At 42.9% G+C, this 13,580-nt stretch overlaps 1 protein-coding gene and 1 long non-coding RNA gene across 9 annotated transcripts in view; one reads left to right on the top strand and one right to left on the bottom strand.

Moving 5' to 3' along the window:
* LOC308469064 (alpha-1-antiproteinase S-like) overlaps positions 1-13,580 on the top strand; it is a 60,345-nt gene that overhangs the window by 39,503 nt on the left and 7,262 nt on the right. The window contains exons 1-4 of one of the 8 annotated variants that reach the window (XM_080991400.1): positions 5,039-5,096; positions 7,126-7,317; positions 8,626-8,896; positions 9,192-9,252. The exons of 1 other annotated variant lie outside the window; for it this stretch is intronic. In XM_080991400.1, the coding sequence (XP_080847526.1) occupies positions 7,146-7,317; positions 8,626-8,896; positions 9,192-9,252 (504 nt within the window). In that variant the 5' untranslated portion in view covers positions 5,039-5,096; positions 7,126-7,145. Of the gene's footprint in view, positions 1-5,005; positions 5,212-7,125; positions 7,318-8,625; positions 8,897-9,191; positions 9,253-13,580 lie in introns of those variants that run through there. 6 more of the 8 variants (XM_080991399.1, XM_080991398.1, XR_013981989.1 and 3 more) reach the window with 6 other exon arrangements.
* The window catches only part of LOC308470477, a 57,689-nt gene that overhangs the window by 37,172 nt on the left and 6,937 nt on the right, over positions 1-13,580 (bottom strand). The gene's annotated exons all lie outside the window — the stretch shown is intronic.

Below are 13,580 nucleotides of genomic sequence, written 5' to 3'. Positions count from 1 at the left end.
ATTTGCAAGGCTGTCGTTGGCACTCTCCTTTGTTGAAATCCCAACAGATTCTCTTACGCCCAGGCCGAACAGGGGCTGCCTTATGCTTGGGCTGTTCCAGGGCCTTCCTCTCAAAATGTGGGACCACGTAAGTGGTCCACACGTCCAAATCCCTGCGGTCCCATCGAGCCGTAGGGATTTTTGCAGCGCGACGTCGAAAATTTTCATCGTAAAGGATTGCTGCCTCAGCGCCAGCCATGGCGTGCGCCGAGCGGACAATAGACAGGTACACAAAGAGATGCAAAGCCCTCCGAGGATAAGAAGCCGAGACAACCCCAGCAAAGACCTGGAAGCTATCCAGCCAGCGCTCAAAAGTCCTATCCGGCTTTTTAAGCGCAGTCTGCCTCTTTGGGGCAGATACGGCTTTATCAAGAGCATCCAGGCTTGCGGTTGGTGGTGCCAGGTCAAAAATGTCCACATAGCGGCCATCCAAAATCCTGGACCGCAATTTAGAGGACAAATGAGCCCCTGGTATAATGTCTCTAACAGAGTTAGTAGAGACCTTTACGTCAGGAACCAATCTACCATCGCAGCAATCAAGGATTGCCCCATACCTGGCCCTATGTGAATTAGCCCTGCGTTGCCATGCCCATTTTGGCAAACCACCAATGGGTTCTCCAAAACCCCAATAAAGACCCAGGGATGCGTCAGCCTCGTCCCCTGAACTCCCAGAAGATGTACCTGTGGAAGAAGATGAAGACTCGCCCCTCCTCCTCTTGGCACGTCTTCTGGAACTCTTCTTGCGGTGGCGATGCCCCCCGGAAGAAGATTTTGCTGGAACAGGCAAGCTGTCCTCTATTGAAGAGTCCGCATCTGCCTCAACTTGTGCGGCACCTGAGGTAGACTGAATAGAAAAATCATGTGAGAGACCCGCACCCGATGGTAAAACAGGGGAGGACTGAGCTGGCAAAATTGCCCTGGCAGGAGTCGATCCCCTGGCCCGCTTCCCTAAACGTTGCCTACCTGAGCGTCTCCCCCCCCTTGAGCCAACCTGAGGCACAGGTAAAGCAAGGGACCGGGGCGGGGTTTCCGACAACAAATCCCCAGCCCCTGAAAATTCACTCCCATCTTCACTAGACGATGACAGAACCGGGGAAGAGGCAGGCGCAGTAGGAGCAGGCACCAGCGAAGTAGATGGTCGGGAAGCACAGCGTCGGATAAGGCCGTCCACCTCCGCAGCAAGACGCGCCAAAGCCACAGGGTCACCTGATATCCCAGGAACCAGTGATTCCAATTGACCCCCAGACTGAGGTGGGGTTGGAGAACGCAGGGATTGTGACGGGCCCTTAATGGGCCGCTTAGCAGAGACGACCGTCACCGCCTTTTTCCCAGCCTTTTTCGGGGCCATATCTGATAATAAAAGACAGTAAAGTTAGCAATAAAACTGGACTTTAATAAAATGATAAAGTCAAAATTAAAATAAAAGTAAAAAGTTAAATAAAATAAATAATTGATTAAATTTAATCCAAAATTAATCCAGTAATTAAAATAAATTAAACTCCAATTAAATTAAAATTGAATAAAATGAGTAAGCCAAATCAGATCACAAAGAAGTAAATAATAATAATAATAATAATAATAATAATAATAATAATAATAAAATAAAAACTAAGATAATAAAATAATAATAATAATAATAATAATAATAATAATAATAAATAGGGGTAAATAAAATGAATAAATAAATATGGAAAAGGATTGGCCCGAAAAGAGACCACTTAAATCAAATAGAAGCAACAACACCTATTCGCTTCAAAAGAACCACAAAATTAGAATTAATTAAATCAGGGTGCAGTACCCTTCAGACGCCACCAGATGGCGCTCTCAGTGCAGCACTTAAATTATACGCTGCGATTGCAGCTAGTGGCCACAGGAGGTCACTGTTGTACAATAAATTGGAAAAGCACGCTTGTTAAGTGCAATTACAGCTAGTGGCCACAGGAGGCCACTGTTGCACAATTAATTGAGAAATAACGCTCGGAAAGCGCTGAAAAAAGACGCACGGAGAACTGGAGAGCGGGGAAGGCCGCGTTTATGGCGCCAGCCCCCCCAGGGGCAACAAACCCCTTAGCCCCCAAAAGGGGGTCGCCTATCAATTTGAGGACTTCCGGGGTGGCGCCATCGGCAATGGCGGACTCCCTCTGAACTGGAGGGACCAGCTCCACGGGAATCGGGTCTTTTCCGCTACGGCGAAGCGGGGACCCATTCAAAAATCACAGGCGGATGAAGCCTGTGACCATGGGACTCAGCGGGCACCTTTAGCGCCCCCCCAACCCACAAAGGAACCCACTAACGGGCTTCGGAGCGGAGAGGGGGAAGTGGCGCGGTGCTGAGAGTCAACTGCTTCTTCCGTGGAGCAAAGCTGCACAGCCGTTGCCGGAGAGCGCTGCCTTTTTCCTGGGACAATTTGGCTTTTAAAACAACCACCCGTGAGTACTTAAGTTTCGGACAATTGGACTCTAAATAAGGATTTGTGAGCAGAAAGGAAAACTGGACTTAAAAGTTTAATTTAATTTGGCACTGAAACGGGAAGGTCTAAACAGGAAGTCAGCTTTCCGTTTCTTTGTAGATAGATTAAAGCAAAGACACAGCAAACTAAAGTTCTGAAAATCATTTCTAAAGGATTAACTTTCATCATTTAAAATTGTGGAACCCCCTTCGGAAGCAGGAGAAGAGGGGGGATTTTTTCTGGACTGTTTAAACCTGCAGAAGTGAGTGTAAAGTAAAGTAACTTTCCACCGTCTTGATCCTGGAGCGGGGTGTCAGGACTGACATTCTTTGAAGCTCATTGACCAGAGACAAACGTTTTTGACAGATAGCTAAAGGAAGAGATACATAGTGATTCCATTGTTCCCCTTCGCATTTTAAAGGAACAAATATTGACAAAATATCTGAAAAAGGAAACTTTGTTGTTAGATTTGTTTTTAAAAGAAAAGAACAAGCAGAAGTTTTTCCCCTAGAGGGATCCTGTGAAACTGTAACCAATTTTGAATCGGGAAGCTCGCAGCTGTTACAGATTACGATCGTGGGAATAGACTTCTGACCTTGCAGGACAATGTATTCAGAAGCTCTGTTGAGTGCTTTCTGTAAAACAAGTGCCCTACTGGAACAGCTACATGAGAAGACGGATTTTATGACTGATGCGATTAGAAATTTTGGACAGGCAGTGGGATATTATATAGAGCCCACCCAGGAATTAGATCAGGAGTGTGCCCTGACAGAACAGATGAGGGAAGAGGATGTTGCTGAATCTTGGGCGCCAGGGATGGAGGGAGCTGCGGCCCAGCAGGGACATGAATTCTTGGATTTGACAAATGTCGTGTTATTTTTTGATTTTGATTTTTATTAATTTGTATTGTTTGACTGTGGTTTGTCTTTTCTTTGTTTTTTCTTTCTTTCTTTCTTTCTTTTTTATTCTCTTTTGTAATTTTAAAATTTTCAATAAATATCATTAAAAAAAAGGGGGGGTCGCCTAAAGGCCGCGGGGGCCGCGCCAAGCACCCCCAGCAGCTGTATGGATTTTTAAAGGCCTGAATAGGCCCCCGCAACAAACGGCCGCCGAGGGCCGAAAATAGAGGCCGCGGCCTGGCCGTTCAAGCTGGCCGTAGCACAGGGAGCGCTCCAAGGGCCTAGCAGGCCTCCTCCCCCAGTCTCCCTAGGCCCGAGGACAAAATTAAGGCCGGGGAAAGCGGTAGCGCCCAAAAAAAAGGTCTAAATTTAGGCGCAGCCTGGGCGGCCGGGCAGGCTGCGACGCAGCAGCACGGCCTGCACTCGCGGGAGCCGCCCAGAGCCCCCCAAAGGCCGCCTGGTGTCCCCGGAGGCCCGAATGGGCCGAATTCAATTTAATTAAATTTTGGGGGACCATCGGCCAGCTACTAAATTAAATCCAAAAGGACCCTGAAGGCGTGCTGCCTCCCCGGAGCCGCTTAAGCCGAGGATGGCTTTAAACGACAACAAGAAAATAAGGTAGGCCTAATTCCCCGCACCCCCCAACCGACCTTGCCCTATGGGCCTAAATTTACCCACAGCGTGGGTTAGGTAGGGAAGAAATGGTGAAGGGAAAAGGAATAAGGCACAAATATCACCAAAGTCTCTTGCAGTGTTGGCTCTGATCTGATTGATCCGATGCACTCTGCAAAGAGAAAGAGAAACCAGAGTGCACCAATATTTAAAGACTATGGTCCCACCCACCCAATTTGCAACATACAATTTGCCCCAGCAACCCAGTTACCCAATCATAGTGCCAGGCAACAACTCTTAACCTGCCTGGCAACAAGAGGCCTGGCCTGGCGGCCCACACCGCAACACGTGCTCTCATTAATTGGAGAACACGCTTTCTCTGTATTTTGTATTTTCCTTTTATTTTTATTTTTGTATTTTTTTTCCTTTCTTTTTATTTATGTAATTCTTTTCTTTGAAATCTTAATAAATATCATTTTTTTTTTAAAAAAAAAGTTAACTTCTTACATTAAAAATCTGACAGTACCAAATTATCGAAGGCTTTTCACCAAAGCCAGACTAAATGTCTTTCCTTCTGCAGTGTTGGATGGCAGGTTGAGAGGAGTTCCCTACCAGGACAGACTTTGCTTGTGTGCTCAAGACATCGATTCCATAAAACATATTTTATTGCACTGTGCAAAATATGAGCAAGCCAGGGCTGAACTGTTATTACCATTGCTGGTACCTTTCCCGGGAAAATCAGAGGCTCACTATGTCAGGTTCCTATTGGAAGACAGGACAAATGCTGGAACATTAGCAGTGGCAAAGTTTTTATCGGTGGTTGCAAGAACCAACGATCCCAATATTCTGAACAAAATGCTTGTTTCACCTGGAGGTAGGCTGTATGAATTGTGTATTGCTTGGTAATGATTGGTTGGGTCTCTGGACCATAAAAAAGATTGATGATGATGGTATCCAGCAATGCAAGCCATAGTCAATATTTGTTGTTCTTGGCTTAGTCAGTTGTGTTTAATGAAGGAGACAGTGCCCCAACATAAATAGCCACTTACTGGAAAGAGTTTTCCCTGCTTCTTCCCAGAGACACCTCTGAACGTTCTGTAAGTATCAAGCATGCCTTTCCCGATGCTGCTACAGCAGAGGGTGGCTTGAAGGGTACCATGGGGGTGGTTTGTGTGCCAATGGAGATGTCAGGAAAGGGGAGAAGAGGAGCAGGTATGAAAAAGGAGGTGATGGTGAAAAATGGGTTGAAAATGAGGCTGCGGAATAGAAGCAGCTGTAGAAATGGGGAGTTGCAAAGGGTGTTGGAAATAGCATCAGGCACGTACTGAAGTCATGTAGGTGGTACATGACTTCCGTCAGACTAGCCAAAATATACAAACTAAAATCAAATTTGTGTTGGAGATGTCAAGAGGTGGAGGGAACGATGTATCATGTATGGTGGGGATGTGGGAAAATAAAAAAATTCTGGAGTAACATTCACAAAGAACTAGAAAAGATGTTTAGAACATCATTTGTGAAAAAGCCAGAAGCGTTTCTACTAGGCTTAGTCTCAAAAGACATCCCCGGTGATAAGAAAAATGTGTTTTTATGTGCCACAGCTGCTGCCAGACTACCATTAGCCAAAAACTGGAAAGGGGCACTGCTCCCTCAGTAGCGGAGTGGCAAAACAAGCTTTGTGAATTTATAGAACTGGCTAAAATGACAGCAAATACTAGATTCCAATCAAATCAAAAATTAAAGAAAGAATGGGAATGTGTGGAAGAATACATGACAAAACATTGTTTCAAAACAAATTTATTGATATGCATTGACTGAAGTTCCTAAAGTTAAGGTTAAAAGAAGAAAAGTGACTAATGGGGAATATGTAAATAATTTTCCTTAACACAATATTATAGTAATGAATAATATTGAAAGCTGAGCATGGATGGAGCGAAGTCACAATGGTATAAATCAAAAAAATAGATAGATAGATAGATAGATAAATTTATTGTCATTGTCCGTATATACACAGTATACACAACAACGAAAATCAAACACCCACCCAAAGACCGGGTTCACATACACATTTGCACGTATCTCCAACACTCTCATCCTATTCAGACATAATCTATAAAAACATATCATACTCCAGAATGTAACATAACCTATTAAAGGCATAACATAACCTAAAAACCTGTCTCATTCCTTCCTACTCCCTGCTTGCTATTTCTTGCAACTGGCCCTGAGATCATTATTTAGTGCAATCAGAGCTCTTGGATAGAAACTATTCAGAAGGCGTGTGGTTCGTGTTTTCATTGTCCTATATCTTCTGCCCGAAGGCAACAGTTCAAAGAAGTTGTGAGCAGGATGGGTGGGATCTCTCAGGATATTGTGTGACTTCTTCAAAGTGCGAGACGTGAAGATCTCATCCAGGGTTGGTAGTTGGAGCCCAATAACATTCTGGGCAATTTTAATTATTCTCTGTAAAGCTTTTTTATCCGTTTCAGAGCTGCTCCCATACCACGATAATATACTATACTAAAATGAATAGACAGTTATATATATGTTGATAGTATGTATTGTAAAGAATGATAAAAGGTGTAACTGAATGTAACACTGCAAAATTAAAATGAAAGATAAAAAGAAAAAAGAAATAGCATCAGGCAAATTTTGCTTTATTTTACCTTATTCCATTTTGGGTCATTGACAAAGGTTTTAACCTGTGCTTTTTCTGGGGGCACACAGTACTGGCACCATTTATTTATTTTTTAATTGTTAAATGTTTGGAACTTCCTATAGCAACTTCATGATGATTCTTCAGGATGAGTGCTGGCACGTTTGTTTCTTTTTTTAAAACAAAAACAAAAACATGGGTTTTAACAAAGATCACTTTGTCCCTAATATTCTGCCCAAAGGGGAAAAAGTGGGTTTTTAAAAAATTTCTGCCAGAATGCCAGACAATAGCTGAAATGCAAGCCAGAGTCCTCCACACAACAGTACCAGAGAAGCTTAAGAGACCGGAAAGGACAAAAGCAACAAATAAAGATTGTCTGCCATGTTAATATAAAGTAGACATAAATGCAATGCCAGCATCCTTCATTGTATAGTTGCAATGATCATTTTTAAATGTGACCCCCCCCCCCCCAGAGAACTCCCAGAGGAACCCAATGCCTCACATCTACCTGTCTTTGCTTCTGGCTGAGCTCTGTGCTTTTGCCCACCGTCACCATACTCTTGACCACAAGGAGGACCATGACCATTCTCCTCTTGCTGAAGGTGACAGAGATTTGCCTTCTGTGAAGATAGTCCAATTCTACTACGACCTTCCTTTGGAGACTGGTGAGAAGAACATTTTCTCTTTTTTTATAATATTTTTATTCATTTTCAAATACAAATTTATACGACCATTATTAGAATTTATCACATAATCTTCTCTTTTTTTTTACTTCCCTCAGTTTCTCTGCCAATCTTCCGTTTTATTTATTTTTTTACACATTTTCTAATTTTAATATTGCCTTTAAAATATACCCTCCCCAGCCTTATTCCCTTTTTTGCAATATTCCTCATATTTTCACAGAACATATTGAAAACCTACAAGCGTTGTCTGTTCATCACATATATTTTTTCAGATAATCTGTAAATTTTCCCCAGTCCTCGATGAACTTCTGGTCTCGCAATTATCGGATCTTCCCTGTTAGTTTATCCAGTTCTGCAAAGTCCGTAAATTTTGATCTCCATTCTTCAACCGTCGGTAATTCTTCCTGTTTCCATTTTTGGGCCAGGAGTATTCTCGCCGCTGTTACTGCGTATTGGAAAAGTTTACAGTCTTTTTTACAGATTTCATTTCCTACAATTCCTAAAAGAAAAGCCTCCGGTTTCTTAACAAATGTATATTTTAACATCTTTTTCAATTCATTATAAATCATTTCCCAGAAGCCTTTCACTTTCTTACATTCCCACCACATATGATAAAATGTCCCTTCTTTTTCTTTACACTTCCAACACTTATTACATGTTTTATACATTTTTGCAAGTTTTACTGGAGTACTATACCATCTATATACCATTTTCATAACACTTTCCTTTAACGCAGTACATGCTGTAAATCTTAGTCTTTGATTCCATAGTTTTATCCAATCATCCAATTCTATCCAAAATCCCTGGCCCAATGTACCATCACCGATTTAACTTCTTCATCTTTTGTATACCATTCCAGCAACAATTTATACATTTTTGATAAAATTTTATAGTCGTTACTTAGTATTTCTGTTTGAAATTTTGAATCCTTTTCCACATAACCGCACTCTTTACAATCCTTTTTAAACATTTCATTAACCTGATAATAATGCAACCAATCATATACATACTCTTGAGAAGAACATTTTCTTTCACCCTCTGACCATTTCCACTGCCTTGGCCCTAGTGTCACTGGGAGCTAGAACAACTATGTTGAGCCAGCTTTTGTCAGGACTTGGCTTTAATGATATTAAGTAATTGGGACCTAGATTAAGAACAGAGCTATAAAGGCAGGTATCTCAGCACAGTAAGATGCCACAAAACAGGAGCTTTTATTAAAAGCTCTGAGTATGACAATTAATATTTTGAAGAACTAAATGACATGTATACTGTTATTGTTCTTTCCATAAGCCAGTTGGGAAAAACCTTTCAATTCTCTGAATACAAGAAAAGGAGACTTCTATGTGGATGAGGAAACAAAGGTGAAAGTCCCTATGATGAACAAAGTCAGCTGGTTTGAGACTTACCATGATAAGATCCTGTCCTGCAAGGTTGTGAAGCTCCCTTACAAGAGCAATGTTTCAGCATTATTTATTCTTCCTCACCAAGGAAAAATGAAGCAGTTGGAAAATGCTCTTAGCAAAGACGTTTTGTTAAAATGGAGGAATTCTACAAAATCACAGTAAGTGTACATGCTATAGTGGAAAGAGTGTAGTACATATTTGTAGGTGTAAATATATTGTTGTGAGTTTGAGGGGTAGTGATAGGCTGTGTAATGACCAAGTCCCTTGTAATTCCAGAACAGGATCAATTGAGCCTAGACATCGCTGAGACAGGAGTGCAAACATGTTAGGAATGTGGGCTTGGGAGAGCACATCTTTGATTTGAATTCTGTCCTCCATATGACACCCAAAATTCTCCTGGCACATTTTTTTTCAATGCAACACCTCACTAGCCTCTGGTTCCTCTTTCAACAGGAGAATAGATCAAGCAGACCTCTCTGAAATTCCTGGGAAGCGTGAGGTGAAGATTTCCAAGGTAGGCGTCTCAAAATTCTACAGGTTGATCTATATTTTCTTGTATCCTCCATTTTCCACCAGAGGTACCCTCTTGTCTGAATTATGTTCAAATGAACATAATTTGGGGTACTTGAACCACAATCCCATCTCTCATGGAGAGGAGGAGCCTAAATACTCGCTATTCCAGCTCGGATGATTAAGAGGCACCAAAAACCCATCTCTCCCTCTACTATAGCCTAATGGCATGAGTGGTGCTTGGTGACAGTTGAGGGGGGAGCCCCAATGGAGGTGGTCTCCCAACAGAACTGATGGAGAGACTCTTAAGGCCCAGCTCTCCCTCTTCCCTTGGCCATGCTATTTGGGGCTGATGGGATCCAAAAACATCAGGAGGGCCACAGTTTCCCCACCTCTGACACAGAATTTTCAAGAGCAGATGATTCGGTACCAGTTGCTTTGCAAAGACTGCAGTTAGCATTGCAGAAGGAGGAGAAATCTGATATATTTGCAAGCTTTGTGCAGACAGTATATTTTATCACATACCTGCTTTAGTCTGATCTGCTCAGGCACTGTAATTTTTTTTACGATATATACGATATCTTTATTGTCATTGTGCCACACAGAACAATGAAATTGAAAATCTACATAAAACATTCAAAAATCCCTAAAAACTCTGAAACCCCATTTTAAAATACACTATACTATAGTGCTGACGAACCATATGCTGTGTGTATTACTGCAGCCTAATTTTAAAGTATATTACTAAATATGTCTTTTATCCAGTTATATAAACTTTTGTATTTATCTGTTTATGTGCTGGCTACTTTTGGAAACCTACTGTTTATAATATTATAGGAGTAATTGTTCAGTTTCTGTTAATTGATTCTCATGGGAACTTGCAGATTCTGGCTTCACACAATTAACTCAAGGCAGTGTCAATTTACTCTTGGCAGAAAGCCAAGGTCTGCTTGGCCTAGAAACTACTTACTCTGATTGGTTAACAACCAGCACTCAACTCTGTTATCTGGGAATGCTAGCACAGTTTGGTGTTAGGTGTGTTAGGAGAAGGAGTTAGAAGTGCTGTGTATGGTTATGAGAGAGAGAGAGAAAGAAAGGATTTATTTGCTTTGTTTTGTATGCAGAAACTCTGCTGGTTTTATTTTTCCTTTTAATAAATCCTGTAAATAGTTATTCTGAGTCTAGCTGACTAGTCATTACCGCCGCAACTAGCTTCCTCGCTGTGCAGGAAAACTCTACTACGTTTGGGCTAAAGCCAATAGGGCTATGCCTGACACTTCAAAGTTCCATGAGGTTATGGGCATTGTGCTGCCAGCCTGAGTTGTGGTGGTGTCAGCATCAATGGTGTTGGTTCCAGTAGTTCCAGAAGTTGTTGTTCCTGTTGGTGCAGCAGATGGACACTGGCTGGTTCCTGACTGTGGTGAGCTGGTGACGCAGTGGACACAAGGACAACAGCTGCAGCGTGTGAGTGCTGGGTGCTGTGGTTCCTGTTTTCTCTCTCGGTGGTCGTGAGTAGCTGGTTCCGGGTTCCAGGGACATCGCTCTCAAGATGGCCTCACAACCAGTTCAGATGGCTTTTGAGCGTCTGAATGACTCCAATTACTTGCTGTGGTCAGAACGCATGCAGGCAGTGCTGCAGAGGGATCATCTCTGGCAAGTGGTGAGTAAGTTTCCTGCAAAGCCTGATGATGAAGACCTCGATAAAGACCAAAGAGCAAGGGCCACAATTGTCTTGGGGCTGGAAGATTCCCAGTTGCCGTATGTGAGGGGAATCAAGACAGCTAGAGGTGTGTGGCAAGCACTTAAAGAACTCCATGTGCGTGAGACAGCGGTTTCCAAGCTGTTCATTCGCAAGGCATTGTACAAGGCAATGTTACAGCCTGGGGTTACAATGCAGGAACACCTACACAGTTTACAGTTAAAGTTTGCTGCGCTACAGGAAAGAGACTGTGCGTTAGACCAGCAGGAGAAGGTGGCTATTATTTTGAGTTCTCTCCCGGAAAGCTGGGATAATTTAGTTTTGTCTCTAGAAGGCATACAGGAGCGTGATTTATCAGTCAGTTACGTTACTGGGCGTTTGATTGAAGAATGGCAGAAGAGGCAAGAAAGGGCGTTGGCTGCAGAGGCTTCTACTGGTGGACGGTTTGGAAGGAGTTCTCATGCCGTGCCAGAGGTGAAGCAAAAGCAGCGTACTGGTGAGGAGTCAGCGTTTGCTGTTAGGCGTTGTTTCCGATGTGGGTCTTCAGCGCATCTAAAAAGACAATGTCCGGAGTTGGTCAAGTCTCAGTTGCCGGTGCAGGAGCAGAGACGAGATCAGCAGCAGCAGCAGCGTAAAAAGAAATTCTTCAAACAAAAACAGTCGGCTCAGCTGGTGACCGCCGAGGTCAAGATTGCTGATGAGAAACAAGCTGTCTGGGTGGTCGATTCGGGAGCGTCTCGGCACATCGTAAATTCAGATGAATTGTTTGTTTCCAAGAACTCAGCACAGCGCAGCCAGGTGGCTCTAGCAGACGGAAGTACTTCCGAAGTGATTTCGGGGGGTGCAGTTTTTGTTCCTTGTCTTCGTGAATGCCTGCAAAATGTACTTTGTGTGCCTTCATTAAGGAGCAATCTGATGTCTGTAGATTGTTTACTAAAAGCTGGGTTTAAAGTGTATTTTGAAGGAGACAGTTGCATTATTAAGAAGGCTGGTGAGATTTTAGGCACTGCTAAGTCAGAGGGAGGCTTGTTTTGGCTTAAAGCAAGATCTCAAGTTGCAGCAGTAGTCAGTAAATCTCAGCCTGCAGTGAATAACAAAGCTATACATGACAACTGTGTGCACTTATTGCATAGGAAAATGGGGCATGCTTGCTGGAAAAGTGTACTAAAAATGTCTGAATTGGCTGATGGGGGTAATTTAAAGAGTTGTAACAAGTACCTTGATTGTAATGTCTGTAAAAAGGTTAAAACACACAGAGTCTCTTACCCCAGAAGTGACAGAGTTAGTGAGTCACCGCTACAGCTGGTTCACATGGACGTAATTGGTCCATTTGCTGTAAGCAGGGGTGGAGCGCGTTTTTCACTAACAATTGTGGATGACGCCACGCGTTACTCTTGGGTTTTTCCCATGAAGAATAAGGGTGACGTGTTCACTAAGTTTAAAGGCTGGGTGGCATCTGTGGAAAGATTTCTGTCCATTAAACTCAGAAGGATTCAGACGGACAGAGGTGGCGAATTTATGTCAAATGCCTTTAGAGATTGGTTACAAAAGCGTGGCATTGGGCATAGGAAAACAAACGTTTTTTCCCCAGAGGAGAATGGCGTTGCAGAGCGAAAAAACAGATCTTTACAAGATATGATGTTTGCCATGCTTGATGATGCTGATTTGCCCATGTCTTATTGGGGGGAGAGTATGCTCACTGCGTGTTATCTCCAAAATAGGCTCTTTCATCAAACAATAGGTACAACTCCGTACTTTAAATTGTTTCAGAAAAAACCTAAAATTGACCATTTGCATGTGTTTGGATCAAAAGCCTGGGTATTAATTCCGAAACAAATGAGAAAGAAGGGAGATCCTAAGACCAAACAGTTAGTGTTTGTGGGTTACCAGGAGCTGGGAAAAGGTTTCCGCTTTGCTGAAGGGACAAATGGCATTGTGATCTCCAGGAATGCCAGTTTTTGTGAACATAGTGGCTGGGAGAGACTACATGCCAATACTGAGGTTTGGTTTGAACCTTCCCACGAGCTCCTTGACTCTGAAGGTAGACACAGAGAATCAGAGTCTGAGGGGGAGGAAAGTTCAGATAAGAGCTCTCAAGAAAGTGGAGTTAGCCAGAGACCAGTTGCTAAGCAACAAAAAAGAGGTCGTAGCTCTGAGGAGGAAAGTGGGTCAGAAGAAAAATTTTCTCCCAGAAGATCTAAAAGACAAAACAAAGGAGTGCCTCCGGTGCGTTTTTCTCCAGATACTGCAAATGTGTTTAGTGTAATTGCAGAACCCAAGAGTTTTCAGGAGGTGTTAAAGTTACCAAAAGAGGAGGCAGAGCTCTGGAAACAGGCAATGGAGGAAGAGATGTCCTCTCTGAATGAGCACAAGGTTTTTACACCAGTAGCAGCGCCTGAGGGGGCAAAGATTGTAGGCTGCAGGTGGGTGTACAAACTTAAACCTCTGGTGACAGGAAAGTACAAATACAAAGCTCGTTTAGTGGCTCAAGGATATTCTCAGAGGCCTGGAAAAGATTATGACGAAACTTTTCCCCCTACTGCTAAGGGGGACAGTGTAAGGCTGATTTTAACGCTTGGAGCAAAGAGAAAACTCCTGTTAAACCATTTTGATATCCAGACTGCATATTTACA

The sequence above is a fragment of the Podarcis pityusensis genome (genome assembly GCF_964106645.2).
Source record: "Podarcis pityusensis genome assembly, chromosome: 1".
Classification (NCBI taxonomy): Eukaryota; Metazoa; Chordata; class Lepidosauria; order Squamata; family Lacertidae; genus Podarcis; species Podarcis pityusensis.
Note: the sequence above shows the minus strand (reverse complement) of the source record. Positions and strands in the feature narration are given on the sequence as shown.